We start from the raw sequence: 21,033 nt of genomic DNA, 5'->3' as shown, positions 1-21,033 counted from the left end.
GAGAAAACAGCACAGGGAACCAGTGGGAATCCTCTCTCTCTTTCTCTCTCTGCCTGGATTTGAACAAGACGTCCTGGAAAATGTGCTAGAAGACTATAACACTTCCCTGAGGGGCAAAAAAAAAATCCCAAACTGAGCTGAAAGTTTTAAGGCAGACTCCCTGATGTTTTGTGCATTAATAGGGGCTCACTGAGTGCCCCTGACAAGCTTTTTCCTGATTTTGCATAAAGGTTTCGCAAATCAAAATGGTATGGAGCCCCCTGCTGGATTGGCGCCCTGGGTGGTGAGCCACATTGATCATTTCAAAAAGCTGTTTATGAGAACATACTGGACTCCTGGAGAAGCTTTAGTTCTTTAGTATGCAAATCAAAATGCTGCATGTCTTCTGCTCTGAAAGTTCAAACTTTGTTGGAGCAACAAAGGCTAAAGTTACAGGAAGACCTGCTGATCTGGTGCTCATTAAAGACTGATGCTTAAACTGCCCAACAAACTGGATGACATGGCAAGCTCCGCCTCCAGCGACGGGCCAAAAGGGTTTAGGGATTCTAATCAGAAGTTGCAGGTAAGTTAGTATGTTACCCTGCAATAAAATATTCTGGCTTTTACAGTTTGTGACGTCTGGCTCAGTGAGGTTAAGTTTCTAACTCATAAAGCAAATCAGTAGTATGACACATCAAGCAAATTATGACTATGTAGATAACTTCTTTTAACAGAGGCTGATGGTGATTTACTTTCAGGTTATGTAGAACCAATTGTCTCGAGGTATTTTACAAACAAGTCATCATTTCAATTCAGTGAATGTGGTTCCGATGCCCATTTGTGACACAGTTGTTTTAAGAAATATGAGCATAAACCAAAATATCTTAAAGTGATGCAATCAAGATGTCTATGTAATGTGTTGAAAAAGCTTCTATTTAACGTTTCAAGATCAGTACAGATTGACACAGATTGACATAAGATCAATTAATTAAGTATGTAAATAAAGAGGCCAAACGAAAAAATATTAGTTAATACTTTCTTTCAGTCCTTTGTTTTGTTACAGAACAACTTAAGTGTAATCAAGTGAACAAACCTCATCTCAGAATAAAATATACTTTTTTTATTTCATATTACAAATCACATTTTATTTCAAGATGTACAAAATACAAAGCGGATTTTTTTTTCTTAAATGCTAAAGTTTGCTGCTATTAGTAAAAATGCATCTGTCTGAGAGCAAAGGCTGAGCTTCAAATAGATCTGCTTCTAAATACACAAAATACTCCCAATTGCAGTTATTTAAAGTTAAAATCTTTATTACACTTTAAATGCTTATATCTCTACTAAGGCAAATGTGCACTTTAGAATAATGTAAACTTTATAAAATCATTAAAAAAAATGTGTATTTACCAGAAGAAACTTCGCAATTCAGTTCTGGCATCTAGATCACAGCGTTTTGTTTGTGGAGTGTTTGACAAAAACCTCAGCACCTGATGCCTGCTGTTGGTCTACAGTCTGTGAACATGTCAGACACAACTCCACACAGACCCTGGAGTCCATTTATGTTTTACAATCACAGCTTATTTTCTTTTACAGGGCTTGCAAAACTGTAAGACAGTTTCTACCCCGTTCTTTTGTTGAATAAATCAGAATGTTCTACTTAGGATCTAAGTCCTTTCCACTTTTTACTCTGACATTCAGAGAGTGTGTAATAGAGAGGCTGAAGTGGCCTGTTGGAGGCTTCCTGTGTGTGTGTGGGGGTGTGTGTGTGTGTGTGTGTCGTGTGATTTAACTCTGTCCGCTGTGCTCGGACACAGGTTGTAGCACAGGGAGCTGCTCTTACCGCATCATAAATATGTGTCACTGGATTTCATGGAGCAGAACGGCTTTTTCTGCACATTCTGTCTACACACACAATGAGCTGGACCAGCAATCCAAGTTATCAATGAGTCGTATCAAAACAAAGAGTCAGCACGCAGCTAATGTTAGCCTAGCATTGCGGAAAAAGTGGTCCTGGCTGGATGGGTCGAAACAAAAAGAAGTTCAGAAACAAATGTCAGAACTGCCTGTTTTAAGCTACATAGTCTGATTTATTACCAGTTAACTTGTGTTGGAGCAGCATGCTGATCAAACAGAGTAAATGACTGAGGGGAAACAAAGAGGTGAGTGACAGCGTCCAGATTGTCAATAGTTACTAAATATGAGGGATTCTGATAACATTTATGGTGTTTTTATCTTTCTGATCAAACTTTCAATCATATACATAGCATTTATTTTGATGAGGCTGTTCAATATGACTGGGTATCTGCCAATGCCTACTGTGCAATCAGGACGTTCCAAGTCATCAGCATACAGAGAAGTGCCAAAGACAGAAGAAAAGACAACGGTTAGGAACACGTTCAAAATTCTTTAAATAGCCTTTTCATGAATACGTTGCATTTCATTTAGTCACAACAAAACCATAATGCTATAATGGATTCGAACCGCAGTCTTAATGAAATCCGGCAAAGACCCACATGAAAACAAGAAGTGCATTTTTCTAAGACTGTCTCTCTCCACTGTCTCCGCCGCATCTCTCCGGACGTTTGGGAACACCCGGGGTGAGAACCTCCCCAGGGAAATGTCTCATTATGTTCCTTTTCAGGGAAACAATTTGAATAAAAAAAAAAAAAAACTTCCACAGCACCATGAAAGTCATTTCAGAGATTCAAAGTAGTAGCTGAAGTGCCTTGACGTAAAAAAAAGAAAAGAAAGAAAAAAAGAAAAACTATTACAAACAGCATGAGGCTTGCATCTCCAGTGGAAGTGTCAGTGAAATGCTTCTAATGAAGCTTCAGAACCCGGCTGGTGAAACGCTCCACCTGCAGCATCGGGTCAATCTGCTCTGCGTTGTTCTGGAGGAAGGAGAGTTTTCCCTCTGTCCTCACTGACACGGTCACAGCAAAACTTCTAAGTGTTGAACGGTTTCGTGTTTCTGCTGGGATAGTGAGCTCCGTACTGCGCGGCCATCTCCTCCACCCAGGCCATGCTCCAGTCCCACGCGGGGATGGGCTCCAGCTCCCTGAAGGCATCGCCGTCTGAACAGAACGACGGGTACAAGGCGCTGAGGGGGGAGGCCGGCGGCGAGAAGTCTGGACACAGGACAAGACAACAATCCGCGCTGAGGACGTTGATCCGATTCAAAGATTCATGAAAATGGAATGGAAAAAAAGCAGTGGCTGTTGAGCCACGTGTCAGCAGAAGTTAAGGTGGTTTTAGTCACGGCAGAAAAGAGCCGAAAGTGAGAGTTTGACAGATGGAATGAATCCTGTGGGGAACGGGCAGAGTGATGGATGAGGTGACAGAGAGGGGCAGAAATCTGATCTGAGACTTCAGTTTGATGAAAGATTTTAAATAAGTGGGAGCAGGAATTGGAATGAATTCATCTCTCTTCAAGCAGCAGGCATGTGCACAACTACATATATATGTACAAACTAGTTATGGTTTGTGGATTAAATAATCAGCTGCGTCAACTATTGCTCTTCCTTATGCTGATTCTAGAGTGGAAAGTAGAAATTTCATAGAAACGTGAAATCTAAGAAGCTGTCTCTTCAGGCAGGTGGACTGAAGTGCTGCTGTGTGCTACAAGTAAGGAATCACGGCTGAATGGCGCCATCTAGAGGAGAAACATATAAATCACATCTTGGACTGCAAACTGTGAGATTTTTGGTTTTACCTTCTTCAGTCAGGTAAAGAAGAAGAAGAACCATGCAGCATACATATAGCAACAGCTGCACATGCTGCATTCGGGTACAGCTGGGACATTCAGTTGTTGAAATATCGAAAGTTTTTTAAGTAGTTTTAGTAGTTGTGTAATATAAAGTAGAAATGTCTGCTTTCTGCTTTACTTATGGGAAAAATTCCAGCCGAACCTCCAGTCAGTTCTTACTTTCTACTTTTTTTTTTTTTTTAGGTTTGAGAACCAAATAAAATCAAACTGGTTTCTAAAGATTTGTTGTTTGCTGCTGATTAAGGCTCACAGAATAAACACTGAAACCATGTACCGTTATACGTCTGATATACATTTATGTGTGTGGGGGTGGGTGTGTGTGTGTGCGTGTGTGTGTGTGTATAGAGCTCCACTAACTGCTGCCATGTAAGACCCTCCCCTGCCCCTCCTACCCGTCAGCGAGGCTGCACTCATGGTCTCTGCGGCCGCGGCCAGCAGGCGAGCGAACGTGGCGCTGTCGTTGGTGTAGCAGCTGTCCACCGAGCTGATGAGGCTGGTCCGGTTGCTGTCCATGTTGCTGTCCATGGCCGAGCTCCAGGTGTTCCACAGGGAGCTGTCCCAGTCACTGTAGCAGGAGGACGGCGAGCTGTGAAGGCCAGAATGATACAGCGCCGCCGGCAACGGCTGGGCTCCGGCGGCCGCGCCATCCTCCAACTCGGCCGAGCCGACCGGCCCACAGATGCTCCCCAGGGTGGAGGTGAAGCTGTGGGGCAAGGAGGGACGCTGCTCTGGCAGAACGCTGCTGAAGCAGAGGCAGACCGTCAGGACACACGTCTGGAACATCTGGAGAGAATGAGGTGTAAACCATCCCTACCTGTATCTCTCAGGGTTAGGAGTGAGCTCCAGGTACTCAGTGGCTTCCTGCGCCGTCAGGGAAGGACTCTGATCAGCCTTCATTAACGTGGAGTAGGATGAAGCAGACAGGTGGCTGTAGGGGGCGCCGCTGTGCTTGTTGGGTCTTGCTTGTCCATGGTAACCTGATGGAGGACTAATTGATGGGATGGAGCCCAGGTCCTCTGTCAGCTTTGTGGAATGACTGGAACTGAACACAGTTAAAACAAACACACAAACAAACTCAGTTCTCATAAAGGAGGAAGAAATCTGTAAGAGTGAATACTGTTTACATGTCTTGCAGCTAAGCACTCTATTAATTAAGTTCTATCAGGGAATTTTAGTTAGTTTTATGAACAGTTGCCCATATTTTTGAAAAGCCTTATTTTGTTTACTTTTATTTCAGTTAAAGCTGCAGTATGTAACTTATTCAACAACATATTTTCTTCATATTTGTTCAAACTGTCACCACGTGACGGCATACATGTATGAGACAGATAATCTGTAAAAAGATGGAGTTCCTTCATCTCCTCCCAGTGCTGCTGTTCCCATTCAAAAAGAACAAATCAGAGTCAGGGGGAGGGTCGTGGCGCTGTCAATCAAACACGTGTACACCCTGCTAAATGTGCTATTGGTGGAGAAATAACTTATCATCAGTGGCCATGCTTAGAATTTGTCACAGGCTATGTTGTGGTAAACCAGGTGCAGTGCAGCAGGGAGCAAGGAGCACTAAGACCCTCCTCCTGGCTGTAGCTTTAACAGCAATATTTTTTTCCTTCTAGTTTTCATTATTACGTTAATGATAATAATTAGCTTCCAGACAGCTGGTTGGCTTTGAGAACAGGCTGCAGGTCAGATGGCAGGCATGGCGCTAAGAACCTGACTTGTCATTTTAACAAAATAACGTGTGTGTTTATGCTAAAGTTTTGTAAGCAATGTAAATGAAAACAGGTCATGATGTTTTTTTTTTTTTAAAAAAACAGAAGTTGTATTTTGGAGAAATTTTAAGACCATTCATAAAAACAGTGTTGCATCATTTTTATCTGGACCATGCTGACGTGTCTTACCCCTCGTCTGAGGACAGGGTGTTTCTGTCTGCGGACATCAGCGGTGGGGGAGGCAGCAGGTCCACTAAGTGCAGAGAGGCAGAGTAATGAAGCAAGCGAGAACCAGCAGCTCCTTCCCCGCCCTGCGAAGCTCCACCTGAACACGGTAAAGGAAGTCATGGTGATGCTCCAACACTCCAACACTGTCCTGTTGGAGTGTGTGACAGAAGCACAACATCTGTGTACCGTGGCGTCCTGCTGGTACATGGCTGAGTCTCTGCTTGCAGGCTCTGGAGGGACCGTTCTGGGTTCTGGATGACAGGACCGGTACGCTGTTCACTGCATGCAGCTCTGCAGAGAGACGGGTCAGAATGAACTGGAACCAAAAATCACACTATAAACCCCAAAAGCAAAACGCTAGCGTCACACTCCCAGCTCTACACCACCTGGCTTCCCGTGGGGTTTTTTCCCCCACGACTCCCTCAGCACCCCCATCTTTGGCTGAGGACGTATGGCCTGTTTCCAGGGCAGAGCCTCCTGGCTGCTGAGGGACGACGACTTGGAGTCAGGCTGGGTGAAGATCTGGATCGTCTCCGCCCCCTGCTGGTGAGGCAAGGCGTGAGCTGCTTTAGGGCAGCGTCCAGGACTGCTGAAGGTCTTCAGGCTGCTGCCCTTCAGGTCCACATAAAACGTTCCGTAGACGCCACAGCTGTCGGTCATCATGGGAACAGCTGAGTCCACGATCCTGCCGTCCTGCTTGGACGAGACTGGAAGACCTGGACGAATAGAAATTATATTATACTATTTTTAAAATTCTATAATATTATACTCTATTATAATATTTTATTATATTGCTTTACATTATATTATATTATATTTTCTGTTCTCTTTTTTCGGTATTTTTTTCTGCACGTTGTGACAGGTGCGAGAAACTGGAGTTTAGTCATTTAAAACTATCCTAATGCTGGACTGACGAGAAATGTTATCCATGAAACAACCCAAATGCTAAACAACAAAGAATCCCATCTGCTGTTTAATTTAAGCTTCAGTAACAACATTAGGAAGAAAATTAAATTCAATATCAAAGTTAAATATTGTTATGACAACATTAGTTGTGATTGCCATGTAAAGTACTGGACCCCTATAAATATCAGCTACAGGGACAGTTCAAACAAAACAGTTTGAACGAAACACACACACATTGTGTGTGTGTTTCGCTTACTGGTGCTCCTGATCCCAGGATGTCTGTGACCTTGGGCCCACAAGTCCTGGTATTTCTGGTTGAAGGGCGGTCTCCAGCCACCGGACATCCATGGAGAATCTGGAGCGGCCATCCTGCACAACAGAAAGATAGAGACGGTTGAAGGAAAAAATACATCAATAGGGACTTTAAAACACGTTTTTGATATGACTTTTATGTATAGCTTTTAAAGCTCGTCTTAAAACCCATCTATTTTATTTGGCTTTTAACTCTAGCGGGATCTAGTTTTAAATTGTATGTTTTTTTTGTTTTTAAACTGTAAGTTTTTATTTTATGTTTTTTTTATTGTTATGTTGTGTTTTGATGTACAGCACTTTGTATCAGCTGTGGTTGTTTTAAAGTGCTTTATAAATAAAGTTGGTATGGTATGGTATGGTATAGCTACAACAATTAGAAGTATTTTCTCATCACATCACATCAAAAGAAGTAATAAGGACTTTATGCAAATGAAGAAAAATAGAAATTATATTAGCAAGAGTTAGACTTACTTTATTGTCATTGCACAAAGACATTGAATTTGGCAAAAAAAAATGTTGTTGCTTGGTTATAGAGAAAAAAATACTGAAAAACTGTAAGTGTGATTATAAATACATATACATATGTGCAGGTGTAACTGGCAGGAGATCCAAATAATAAATAAAATAAATAAATACAAATCTAGATGAAATATAAAAATAATAATAGTAATTTATTGCTAAATACATATAACAGGCACCAATACAAACAATATCAGTAAAGACATCGGACTTGGTATTTTCAGGCAGGCTCTTTAAAGGTGATGCTAACAGATGATTATTGTAACTGGTTAAAAAATAAGTATAATGTGAGAACCTGACGGCCATGGATCAAAGGTTGTGACACACTATATTGTGGACCCTGCAGCTGAATCTGCAACTTAAATGGTTACTAAAGTTTTTAAAAATTACAACTTTTATTCACAGGAAACAGCCTTTGGCAACTCTTAAGGATATGGATTCTTCACAAGAATTTTATTATTAAGTTATGGATGTTTTTTATGAGAACCGTTCAGCTACAAGCGCCATTTCAGGTTTATGCATGTGTATAATGTATTTAGCATCACAGTACCCACCTGAACCTGAACCATCAATACAAATTGCATATTCTACAAGGCTTCATGTTTTATTTAGTGTAAGTGTAAATTGGAAGAAATGTAGAAATTAGATTAATAAAATTCCACCAATTCATAAAGCAAATAGTGGTTTTAAGGTTTTGCCTGATTTTTATCAAATGTTTTATTTTAAACATATTCCGTTAAAAGTCCAAGTAGAAAGCTGATTTTTGCTCATGTCTTATTACACGTGTAATCTACATGATGCTGTTGAACTTTCACCTGTGTTTGATGATGAGATCTTCACTGGCCAATCTGTGCAGACCTGGGGGAAAAAAAAAAACAGCAAATAAATAAATACACAATTTCTTGTCTTCTACAAAGATTGACCTCCAGCAGGGATCACACAGTCAATATTTGTTGAAAAGTCACCTTGAGCCTTGGTGTGGTGAGGTGACAGTTGACCAGCGCTGTTGTGGCGTCTGAACAGGAAAACAGCTGCAATCATCAGAAGACACCACAAGAGGGCGCCAACGCTGCCAATCAGCACTGGGTCCTGGAGGAGGGCCAGCATAGGAAACGCATCCTTGTTGTGGCTGTCTGGGTCTGAGGCGCCCCCTAGCTGTGGCTCTGAGTAAAAACAGACATTCTGGATGGTCAGACACTGAGAGAACATGACAGAGAAATTAGTTGAAAAAGCTATTGGTCTCACTGATGACAAATCCATGAGGATCGCTGAGCGTTCCCACTCCAGCACCGTTCACCGCTGCCATGGTTACCCAGTACTGCTTCCCTGGTTCCAGTGTGGAGATATCCAGGCTGTGTTGGCCGCTGTCCACTGTCCAGTTGTGGTACTGCTGCTCGTCAGACTCCACACACCAAACCTAAAGTAGCAGTTCACACATTTATGAGAGGAAGCTCATAGTCTCAAAAACACTGCTAGTATGATTTAGAATGATTCTCATGTAAAACAGCAGAGTAGAATGTTTTCTAACAAACCAGTTTGGATTGGGATCAGCAGTAAACTCTGGAAAAAGCTCACACCTGGAAAAGATGGGGAAAAAAAGGAAGGAAGAAAGCAAGGAGGGATGAAAGGACAGAAGGAAACAAAGAAGAAAGTAACTGTAAGGAGAAGGATGACAGGAAGGAAGGAAAAAACAAAGGAGCTAATGAAGAAAAGAATAAAGGAATATTAAGAGGAAGTAGGTAGGGCAGTGAGGAAGAAAGAAATGACATGTAATGGTGAAAAAGAAGAATAGTCCTCAGCTGATAACCCGATTGTTGACGGATGAAGAGGAGCCAGACAGGGAGCGGTCACCTGGTAGCCCTGGACGACGCCGTTGTGGCTGTCGGGAGGAGGAGGCTCCCAACTCAGATGGACGGTGTTGTTCTGCTCGTGGTTCACCGTTATGGACACGGCCAGAGGGGGCGCACTGGGCGCTGCATGAAAAGAGGCGATATATTCCCCCTGAATTAGTTTGATTGGTGGATTAAAGCAGAGGAGAAGATGCAGGTGAGGGCTTCTGAAGCCAGCCTTCCCTCACCTCTCTCAGGGACTCGGAGATGCCGAGTGTTGCTCTCCCTTCCATACAGGCTGCTCCCATAAGGACGAACCTTGAACTCGTACTTGTAGCCCCTCTTCAAGGGGCCGACCTGAGCCTGGACGCCCGGCAGCGAGACCCTCAGTGCTGCCCAGTCTGAGCTGACAGGCAGCAGGGGGCGATAGAGAACCTCAAAGCCGTCGAGGTAGTGCGGCTGAGCTGGAAGGGACTGAAGCTGGTCACAGGAAACACCAAACACAGATCAAACACTCAAACAGTCCACCCACAAAGCTCGAAAACAGGATTCTCATACCTTCCATTGGACGAGGGAAACGTTGGACTCCGAGGCGATGATGGTGACATTCTCCAGGGTCACTCGTAAGGCTGACAGCTCTCTGTGGAAGTCTTTCTGTTCAGTGCTGGGAGCCTCTGCAACAGCAAATGTTTCATATTAACATTTATTAGAAAGCATCAAGTCGTCTACGGTGGAAACACGACAGTTAACGAAAGTTAAAGGACAAAACAGAAGTCGCAACTTAGCCCATCGTTTGGGCTGCAGAAGGTCATTTCTACCAAGCCATGTCGCGGCTTGACTTAAAAATAGACTAAATCAGATAGATCTCACTGAAACCTTTGTTCCAAGGAAACCATTTTTCATGAGAAAGGAAATAAATAACTAATCATGTCAAAATATGAGTCTGACTAGAGCAAAAGAAAATGTACTGCTGCGTAGTCAAACAGCAGCCACCCGCCTCTTGTCTAATGACTGCTGGGGATAGGCACCAGCCCAGACGGACAGACAGATGGAAGGATGGATGCAACCACACAATTCCTGAAGATTTTCAAGTCACAACTTCAGGGCAAAAAACAAAAAAAACACTTCAACCCATTTATGCCACATTGCTGTATTCTACTACTAACTTATTGTTTTATATAACTGTGCTGTGTCTTTAATGCTGCATTTGGTGCAATGGGCTTATTTTGACTGAAGTGTGAAAGCGGTGCCAGTGCATTTACAGCCTGTCAAATAAACAAGTAAATGGATTAGTAGATGACTACATGCCAGGTTGTTAAATATGTTTTATCGCACTGAAATTAAAACAAGAAATAATTGAACTGGTAAATAATAAATAAAAAGCCTCATAAATACTGTAAATCTATAGATTTTATGTGTACTATGTCTCCCTTCCTCACGATCACATTAGTTTTTGTACTGCAGTTTGTTAAGATAACTGGGGCGGGTGTGTGTGTGTGTGGTGGGCGGGGGGGGAGGGGGAGGTGTGTGTGGGCGTGTGCGTGCGTATTAGTTTTTATGTGGCTTGACAGAACATCAGCCGTTAGCTTGAAGAAACAGACATAGAGCTGGAATGGCGACGTGTCAGCTTGAAAGGATCACGTTCTGAAATGTGCAGTACGCGGATTGGTCTAGAGGAGGCGCTGTTCAGCGCAAATGAACTGTGAACTTGTGAACGGATAATTTTACTTTACAGATCCTAGATATTCACTCAAATGAACAGTTGTTCTCATCACTATTATATGATAATCTGGTTTATTTTGTTGCATTGTATGTCCTGCAAGCTAATAGCATGAGGGAAATTCATCTTTATCTGCACTGCAGAATACAAGTTAGCTTTCAAAGCACCAGCTCTCTGTTAGCATGCACCATGTCTGCTGTGAATTTATTATTATGAAGTAATAACAACCGCTTCTGGGAAGTTTGTCTGTTGTCGTGGATATTTTTCCAACATAAAGCAGTTGCAAAATAAATGTAAAAAGAGAATGAAAACTACTCGCCTTCAACTTGAAGTTGTGCAACCGCAGTGACGACGCCGACATGATTCGCAGCAGTGCAGGTGTAGCTCCCAGCATCCTGCACCGTCACATAATGGAGCTGCAGAGTCTGGTCCGGGTTTATGAGATACCTGGAACCAAACCGAGCAGCGGAAAGAATTGACGGTCTCATGTTACTAGCAAAGCTTGGTCAAACCTAAACAGGTACATCAAGCTGAAATGTTCCTCAGAAACAATTCACAGTTGACCTATCTGAGGATGTCTCTGTTCCAAACGTAAAAAGCCTCAGCAGACAGTTTTTATTTTTGTAGAAAGTGCAAAAATCATGAAGTAACTGAAGAACTCTGAACCAGTTGTTACTCATACTTTTCACCTTCAGACCATCAAGTCTGAGGAGACTTGTGACCCCAGCTATCAGCAGACTATTCAGTGGACCCCGGCCTGTTCAGAGCTTAGTATTCATAGAAAATATGTCTACGAAAAAATCTAAAATATTTGAAGGAAATTGCACCTTGGGGAGCTGAAATACCAAGGCGGACAAGCATTTTTAAAGGGGTCTCAATTATTTGCAGATGTTAGCTATTCACGGACCTGGTGGTCCTTAATCCCTGTGAATACCACAGGGCCTAGTGTACAAGTAAATTATTCAAATTTATCCAACTTTATCCAACTTATAAGAAAGGAAAATAAACTGGACCGCAACAATATGGAGCATAAAGATGCTCTCTTCTTTCATTCCTTAATTTCCTACAAAGGTCACATGTGGATCTGGGTGTATCCCAGCAGTCAACAGGTGAGACGAAGGGCAGACACTGGACAGATTCCAACACCGGACCAGCACACAGTGTTCTGGCCGTGTCATTGATGAACAAAGGTAGATGGAGGGCGGTCTACCTGCCGTTGGGAAGCGGCCCCCGCTCTCGGCTCCAGGCCACCGTAGGAGGAGGGTCCCCTCTAGCCTGGCAGTAGAAATGGGCAGACTCTCCCGTCTTTACCGACACGTTTTCTGGCTTCAGCACCAACACAGGCTTACCTGCGGTACGTAGATAAAAGAAGAAACTCAGTGAATTGCTTTAAGTGCTACAGCAAAACCCCAGTCAGTGTAAATATGTCACAAGTTTGTTTGAAGAGAGAAGTATTTTTCTTCCCCATTGGTGGGTTAAAAAGAAATGAAAGAAAAAAGGTAGTGCTTAACAACATAATTCATCCAAAGTGCCAAAATCATCTCTCATTGACACAGATGAAAACTGTGTCATTTGGTTTGCAGAGAGGCAGAGTGCCTGCCGAACTCGACACGAGGCTTCAACAGAGCTCTATGCAAAGTGGTGTGTGATTGGTCAGAAGTTTGTTGCAGTTTTAATGCGGAAATGCGCTCAGACGGCAGTGTTGGTATAAAAGGTCCTATGAAAATACGACTGGGAAATAGTGAATAACCCCCCTGGATGGAAATTGTAGTGTCATTGTTCACTGCGGAAAAGTGTGGCGTGAGCTACATGACCGTTTGGTAAAAGCAAAACACAGGATGTGGGGTGACGTATACCGAAACGGGGAGGTGGTCTGCCCTGTTGTATGAAATGTGTGCGTGAATACGTGAGCCGTTCCGCTTCAGATGAAGCATGTCGGGGCCTTTAGTCTACTCGTTCTCATCTGGTCTCACCCAGCACAGAGAGTCGAGCCGCCCTGCTCTGCCTCTCTCCCATGATGTTCCGGGCCACACACACGTAGGAGCCGGAATGGCTCTTCTCTGCAGGCGCGATGATCAGCTTCCCGCTCAGCTTCTGCAGAGCAAAGCAAGCAGCACAGATCAACTAGCTACAGCATCTGTGGAACATTTTATTTTAACCATCAAGCATTGAGTACATGGATGCAGGGACTGCTTTTTCAGATTATAATCCATTTGCGTTTTCTGTGTGAGGATTAGTCAAATCATTGATTACAACTCTGCGCTGGAATCATGAACCTCAGGATGAAAACATATTCACATGTTTCCATAATCAAAGCAGCTGCTTACAGTGTAGTGGTGGTCCGTGTTGCTGATGGGAACACCGTCCTTCTTCCAGATGACGTTAGGTTCTGGATGTCCCAGCGGCGGACCACAGTTTAAGACAGCCACCTCCCCCTCTGCCACCTCGGCGTCGCTGGGCTGGACGCTGAACTCCTCCTTCAGAACTGCAGGAACACAGAGACACAGTTACACTGAGCTGGATCAGAACAACGAGCTTCGCTCTGATCCTGAAACTATACTACAGGTACTACATGTATACCGCTGCAGCTAAGACACCTCTAAGTCCCCTCGCCATCTCACCTGCAATATACAGGGAGGCATTGCGGCTGGTTGCCTTGCCGGCGCTGTTAGTGGCGATGCAGGTGTAGACGCCCTCGTGGGTCTGGCCACGTCTGCCCCCTCCCACATTTAGAAAGAACAGGCTCCCCTCGGACAGAACCATGGGGACCGCCCGGCCGTCCCCCTTGTCTGTCCCCAGGGGCTGACCGTTCCGCAGCCACTCGATGGTCGGCTTGGGGCTGCCGTCCACGCGGCAGGACAGAGTGGCAGGGCTGCCCAGCTTCACCACCACATCAGAGGGGTGGTGGACTATACGTGGTTCTGTGTCCTCGGTCCGGACTCTGCTACCTGCAGGGGACACAGAGGTGATGCAGCGCATCAGCTAAAGGTGGGACCAGATGATTGTGAAAGTCTTACTCATTTCAACAAGTAAAAATATACTTTATTTATATGTGAAACCTGTATGAGAAGCAACTTGAGCACAAAGTGATCTGTAAAACTGAAACACTTTGTTGCTTTAATCAGCATTTATTCACTTGGAAAAATATTTTCCTTGAGTTGTTGATATTTAATATAGACATGAAAGGTTATATAAGTAGGTTTTTATATATATTTACATAAAAAATGTGTTTATAAAAATCTGAATATCAAAAAAAAATTTTTTTTAATCCAACAAAATCTACAAGCCCACAAGTGCCAGCATCATGCTGTGAGTTACTGCTGCCTGTGGTACAGATGAAAACAAATATTCTCTAAAACTAGCTTGGGGAGAAATAAAATATTATATGAAGCTCACCAAAAGCCCCAACACTGACTCTTTAAAAAAATGTGCGTACTAATTAAATCAGAGGTGTCCAAAGTCCATTTGTGGTTGATGGAGTGGGTTCGTGCAGCCCTGAAATTCTGAAACTCAAGCAAGTTACTAATTTGGCTACAGGTGGGTGATGGAGATGGGGGGCTTTTTATTTTTAAATTATTACTGACTAATTAAATCTTCTTAGGTGCATCACAAAGCATTCGTCTTTCAAATCTGCAAACTGGACGCCGTTTCAATTTAGGCACACGTGCACGTTTCTTTCCTACAATAACTCTTTTAGTCGCATAATTAAGATAATGCATGTTTAGTTTGTTGTTATGCAGGTAAAAAGCAAACCAAAGGAAAAGGTGGATTTAAAAAAATAGTAATAATAATTTGTGACCTGCGAGGACTTTCTGCTTGATGATTTTGGCTCGCCTGACAAAAAGTATGGACAGCATCCACTTAAAAGCTGAATCCATGCCACGGAACTTACTGAGTGAAATGAGCTCCAGCAGGTCTGCATCTTATACTAACCAGGGTTAGTTTGTCACGCCCGGTCATCAATACTGCACATCTCTGAGTTCGTGGTTCACAATAAGAAAATATCTCCAGTTAACACATTCAAACCCCCGCTACTCCCAAACAATGGCTATTTGTAGCCACCGCCAGTGGAATGCCATTGTCGGGACTTCCCATGAAGTCGGATGACCACACTGGAGGAAACGGGAAGATTGTGATAGGCTTCCTGACATGAGAGGAAACCGGGAACCAGCCGGTCTCAGGAACATCAAGTCAAACAAAACGCACCGCAGAACTCTGAAGAAAACAAAGAATATTTCACGAGACTAGTACAGTTTTGTCGTCTCTTTGCATCCGATACAGTAGGAGCATTTCCACTTCCTTTACGATTTACAACATGAACGAGAAATGCGTGTAAATTCCAGAACACCTGCATATTTGATAAGTAGCACGCTGAAGATAGAGTGAATCCTAATCTAGAGTCTTTAAACGGGAAGCGACTGCGTCAACCAAATGAACAGCTCTCATTATTTTAGCACAGCTCAAAAATAAATTTAAATGAGTATTTCATCATTGGTCAGTGGAAGAAGATTGGAACCAGCAGGGTACATCTTATTTTAATAAATAATTTCACAACACTACAATATATATCTACTACAAACAGGGGAATTATCACTGACTTTAAACTTAAATAAATAAATAAAAATAAAAACAGACCACTCTTTCAACAGATGGTTCCCTAAACCTAGTGCTGATTAGGGCCCCATATAATTTTGGTACAGCTCTGGAAAACCTGAGAGACTCTGAGGGAAGTAAACTGAGGCTCTTTTAAAGTTTTCAGGCAGTATGTCAATGAAGTATGATGCTATGAGTTATCGTTTCATCAAAAATAAATTTGAATAATTCACCCAACTAGCCACCCATGAATCACTGTTCATATACACCTAGAGAAATATGAAAATGAGGCGGTTATTGTTGTGAACTTACCGGAGAGCAGGGACCCAAACAGCGCAACTACTAGACATGTTCTAACACTCATCTTTAGGTGGGTTAACAGTAATAATATAATCTAAGATTCTTTAGCTGAACGCTGAGGTCTGACTGGAATTTAACTGGTCGGTCTGTCAATTGTCTTCTTTTAAATTTACGGACAAACTCTCCCTCTAGCTTGCCGCTCCTTGAGAGAAATGAGCGTCAAACTGAACAGTCTGTTAGACACGCTGACAACACGCAGTTAACAACTTCCTGTTTGCCTCCGTTTCAAAATAAAAGAAACAAGTCAGCGTAGTAATAATAGTAATAATAAATAGCTTTAAACGTATAACCTTTGTGTGGTTCTATCACACTGAACTGTCGAGAAGTTGAGATAATTAAGCCCGTTTGTCTTTTTATTGTCCCAACGAGTATTGTACATTTATTTTGAAAACAGCTAAATAAACGTACAAATTCCAGTAGGATGAATGTTAGCTTTACAGCCCCCAATGTATTCCTTTCTGCTTTGATTGTGTATGTAGTTTTATAACTTCCCAAGATTGAAATTAAAGTGTCAAAATATTCCATCTAGCCAGGACAGATTCCCGGAGATGTTACAGAGATCCTTCTGAAGGAACATGCATTAAGTTAAACAAGCTGAGTATATGAGCTCCATCGCATTGCTCTAACAGTAACAGTTTGTTTTCTTGTCTGATATTATATTTGCTGGATCACAGCAGCAATAATAAACTAATCAAAGTCCACAAAGGCTTTTTGTTTTTGGTCTAATTTTTAACTGTAAAATCACAACAGATTCAGTTTCACTGTTACTTTGATATACCATTTTATCACAGCCACATAATGAAAACCTGAGCAGCAGACGCGTTGATGCTGGTGCTGTGAACTCTCTGCTGTTGTTTGGTTTGTTTTTGTAGGAGCAGTTCTGTCACCATCACTGTATGAGGCAGGACGTTCCTGGCCTGTTTGCTTTCCAACAATAGAAGGAAACGGTACATCTCTCAGCCTGCTGTATGTCAGCCATTACGACGCACTTTATGTCGGAGTTCATCTGATTTGTTTGCATTTCACGTTTTCCTGCCCCTGGACATTTTACATCCACATACCACAATGTGTTTTAAGGCTTTTAAGTTTTAAACCAGCTTTTCTGAAACTGTAATGTGCAAATGTGTGTGTTTTAACGATTTTGTGTGCTGCTTGAATTTAAACAGCTGTGGAGTAAGGACATGACATGGAAAACGGGATAAACATCTAAAAGAAAACAATAGAAATAACAATATGACTTGGTTTACATCCAGTGTCTTGCATACTTTATTACATATACCTTAGTGTATTTTACTTGGATTTCATGCAACACAGTAGTGCCTAGCTTTGGAGTAGCCCTGGCTCTGCCTCTAATGCCTCCTTTTAAGGGTTAGGTTATCCTAACCCTTACTGTAGTAATGCTGCTGTAGACTTAGGGTGCTGGAGGACAAACTGAACACTTTTCCTCACTTTCTTCTTCTACTATTTTCCAATTTACATTATTTGTTGTTATTTCAACTGTTAACGTCATGTTTTCTCTCAGTTGTTTTTCTCTCCATAGACGCTACACCTGGTCTATTTTTCTGTGTAGCTGTGGCTCCTTTCTCAAGGAGAGCATCGGCTGAGACGACGCTGCCGACAATTAAACCTTCTCCCTCTCCTGCTATGAACATTTTATTTTTCATTAACATAGAACTGACACTTGCATCAGTTCTTCCATTTCTTTTTGTGTCTCTGCTCTGCCTTCTCAAACTCCTAGTCGGTCGTGGCAGATGGCCGCTCGTACCGAGCCAGGTTCTGCTTCTGCTGGAGGTTTCTTCCTGTAAATGGGGAGTTTTTCCTCTCCACTGTCGCTACATGCCTTGGTGCAAACTGCTTGGATGTAAACTTTTTAAGCAAATTTTAATAATGAACTGAGCTTAGTGCATTGTTTGATAATTAGGAACAATTGGAACGCATCTGTGATTTGACTGAAATGTAAAGTGCCATGAGATTACATTGGTTGTGAGGTGGAGCTTTTATAACGAAGCTGAATTGAATTGAGGAGAAGGAAAATAATACAATGGAGGATGAGCATATTAAAACTTGAAAGGTGTGATGTGCATGTAACAGACCTCAACGTTAGAACTTTGTAGAACCGCTGTTTGTTGACGCTGCAGGTATTCTGAGATATGTCTCTATGCAATATGTCAGTTTTGATCTGAGCCAATCCAAAAATGGAAATTCTTGTTGCTTTCTTTCAACAATGGTAGTTGATTGACCAATTATTTATCTGTTTTTTTTGTCATGGTATCAGAATATATATACACATAAAAGCAACGGTTCTTGACTTTTTCATATGAAACATTTAAAGCCATATCAATTCCCTTTCACTTCACAATTATATCCAACTTTGTGTTGGTTTGCCACCTATGTACATCCTAATAAAATTCAAATTACAAACACAAAATAATGACAATAAACAATGCAAAAAAGTTTGACGAGTCTAGATACAATTGTAGCGTATGTGGCACAAACGTAACACTCCTCCTGATAAATAAAATCTTCTAGGATGACCCAGAAATAAGTGAACTACCACTAGTTCATTCCCTGGAATGGCTCACACAAACAAAGCATTGTGTAGCGAACTGTTCATTGTGAGGCTTAGAAAGGACCGAGGCTAAGTGATGGATGTTTATATTGATCCAACAACGTGGGCTTGATGGTCTCGGCATCAGCCAGCTTTCAGTCGACAACAAAAGCTTTAGAAAGGATGAGGGATGAATCCCGCCTTCCAAAACACAACCCATGGGAATGTTGTGAGGCCGAGATTTGCTGAAGGAAGGGCTCTTTTCTAAGCTGTTGACCAAGAGGTCAGGGGAAGTATAGCAAATGAGCGAAAGACGGGGAGTTGGGGTACGAAAAAGAAAGAATGTGTCAGCTGTAGTGAAGAGTGTGATAAACAGTGACTTCACAGTGAATTCTTAAAGTAAGTCCATTGAGATCTGTAAAGAAATCAACAAAATGAATGCTGTTTTAAGCAAGTCAACATAAATATGTGCAGTGCTTAAACTTTTGTGAATTGAAGAAGATAAAACCTGAGCATGAAAACGAAAAAGAGGCTCCTCAAAGACATTGAATGTCTTTCCGGGATATCTTTTAATTAAGTTCTAGCGGATATTTCAACAACATTCACTGTAAATTACATACTACAATATGTTGTTTTAAGGTCACGCTTGATTACTGCCCGACCTAGAATGAGGAAATTACTTTAATAGCATCTGTCTGACATCATGGCAAAAGATCTAAAAAGAAAGAACATTCATTGTGACCTGATCTAAAGAAATTTAAGGAAGTTGCTGGCATTTATCAGCCTGGAAAGGGTAACAAAGACACGTCCTTTGGACTCCCATTATCCACAAATGGAGGAATCATGGAACTTGGGTGAACCTTCCCTACAGTGGCTGGCCACCAAAGAGTACTCCAAGAGTGCATTGACAACTCATCCAGGCGGCAACAAAAGATCCCAAAGCAACATATAAAGCACTGTAGACCTCATTTGCCTCAGTCCTGGGCTGCTTTGCCCCTTTAGGATCTAGATTACATCCATGAATTTTGCCTCTTACTGAAATTCTGAAGGAAAATGTCCGACCATAACTTTGTTACCTTAAGCCAGAGTATACTTTGGTTACAAAGTCTGGATATGAGTCCAATTGAGATGCTGTGGAATGACCTTAAACAGGCCATTTATGATAAAAGAAAACCTCCAATGGGGCTAAATAAAGACAATTCTGCATAAAAGAAAAAGACTAAATCCTCCGCAGCGATGGGAGGATTCTTTGCCGAAATTTCATTGACAGTTACCAAAAACTCTTGGTGGCAGATGTTACTGGAATAGGATGGCCCAACCAGTTCTCAGGTTCAGGCAGTAGTTACTTATTCACACATGGTCAGGTTGCTTTGGTATAATTTGTTTCCCTTAATAACTTAAATCTTCTTTTAATCTTGTAATTTCCCAAGTTATTGTTTTCTGTAATGACAATTTGTTTGATGACATTTGGAAAATTTCAATGTGAAAAAAGACAAAAGAAAGCAGAGGAAGACTGTTAAAGACTAACACATTTTACAATTCTGTTCATATTACGATTTCTAACGATAATTTTTCATAAAAATTGAGATTCCAGAAAAAAAGCAGTTTGCTTTTTTTCTGGAATCTCTTTTTTTTGCAAACTGCAAAAAAAAAAAGAAACATTTTTTTTTTTTGGTAAATATAACGATGTCAGGAATGTCCCCCAATGAATTCTGTCAGTTTTATCTAGTGACAAGTTTGTTCTGAAAGAAATTGTTTTGATCCCTTTACTTCTTGATTAACAGAAACATTCAAAATATCATGTATCTGAGGACAAAACAAACCAAAGTCAAATCAATGTTAATCTCCTACTGACTAATTCACCAGGCGTATTTCCTGAGCCTTACCTTTTCTTCGGTGTGCCCTGTTTCTGTGAGGTGTGTCCTGTTCTCCCAGGCTGTGACGAATATGCTCTTTGAACGGGTTCTTTAAGCTCCCGTCCAGCAGTTCTGGCTCCATTAGACATACGCTGTGGAACTTACACTGCTGCGAGTGCCCGGCACAGGTGTGAAAGCAGAATACGCCAAGAAGCCACCCACGGACGAGCATCTTCACCGCAAAAGTCAAACTCACACTGATCGTTTAACCCTCAACCTGTCCCCGAAAGCTAAATGTTCAGACAGCGGATCCCGCTCTTCATTTCCCTCAGCTCCTCTTCCTCCTCATGTTAGTCTGGATGTTACATTCATCCCAGTCTCACTCCTCTGTGGGTTTCTCTTTTTTTTCCTCCAGGGAAGAGCAAAGTTAAAGGGAGGAGGGCCAAATAATGATCAAACACAAGTTTCAGACCTCATGCTGAGGGAGAAGCGAGGGGGGGAGCACCGTTCATCTGGTCAGACGATACTTCTGGTTTGATTGATTTAAGGGAAAGAGAGAGGAGGATATATCTCTGAAAACCAGATCAGCAGGAGAAATGCTTTGAAGCAAAATACAGTACAGACCAAAAGTTTGGACACACCTTTCTAATTCAATGGGTTTTCTTTATTTTCATGACTATTTATAAGGCAAGAAATCCCACTTATTAA

The 21,033-nt window shown here is 42.0% G+C and overlaps 1 protein-coding gene across 3 annotated transcripts; it reads right to left on the bottom strand.

The window, feature by feature from the left end:
• Positions 1 to 1,374: 1,374 nt before the first annotated feature.
• Positions 1,375 to 20,816, bottom strand: robo4 (roundabout, axon guidance receptor, homolog 4 (Drosophila)). Of its 3 annotated transcripts, none has more exons than XM_032576312.1 (19): positions 20,356 to 20,816; positions 13,590 to 13,916; positions 13,296 to 13,453; positions 12,942 to 13,062; positions 12,179 to 12,317; positions 11,288 to 11,415; positions 9,807 to 9,922; positions 9,497 to 9,728; positions 9,271 to 9,392; positions 8,665 to 8,836; positions 8,385 to 8,582; positions 8,235 to 8,277; positions 6,845 to 6,957; positions 6,069 to 6,398; positions 5,869 to 5,973; positions 5,644 to 5,779; positions 4,560 to 4,787; positions 4,138 to 4,487; positions 1,375 to 3,107 (listed from the first exon to the last, which is right to left on the bottom strand). In XM_032576312.1, exons 1-19 carry the CDS (start codon positions 20,555 to 20,557, stop codon positions 2,926 to 2,928), a joined length of 3,402 nt encoding a protein of 1,133 aa, XP_032432203.1. In that variant the 5' UTR covers positions 20,558 to 20,816; the 3' UTR covers positions 1,375 to 2,925. The 3 variants fall into 3 exon arrangements, with proteins under 3 accessions (XP_032432203.1, XP_032432204.1, XP_032432205.1); XM_032576313.1 differs by having other exon boundaries at positions 4,138 to 4,484; positions 20,356 to 20,814; XM_032576314.1 differs by lacking the exon at positions 20,356 to 20,816 and adding an exon at positions 15,874 to 16,086.
• Positions 20,817 to 21,033: the final 217 nt, after the last annotated feature.

This window comes from Xiphophorus hellerii, chromosome 11 (assembly GCF_003331165.1).
Source record: "Xiphophorus hellerii strain 12219 chromosome 11, Xiphophorus_hellerii-4.1, whole genome shotgun sequence".
Taxonomy (NCBI): Eukaryota; Metazoa; Chordata; class Actinopteri; order Cyprinodontiformes; family Poeciliidae; genus Xiphophorus; species Xiphophorus hellerii.
The sequence above is the reverse complement of the archived record's forward strand: the minus strand, read 5'-3'. Positions and strand labels throughout refer to the sequence as shown.

Excerpts from the sequence above, each read along its gene's own strand:
- robo4 (XM_032576312.1), bottom strand. The coding sequence starts at position 20,557 with ATGCTCGTCCGTGGGTGGCTTCTTGGCGTATTCTGCTTTCACACCTGT. Across the intron at positions 8,837-9,270 it reads GCGTCGTCCAGGGCTACCAG|GTTTGGTGTGTGGAGTCTGA; the intron begins GTGACCGCTCCC and ends CTGCTACTTTAG. Across the intron at positions 4,488-4,559 it reads CCTAACCCTGAGAGATACAG|CAGCGTTCTGCCAGAGCAGC; the intron begins GTAGGGATGGTT and ends CCTCTGCTTCAG.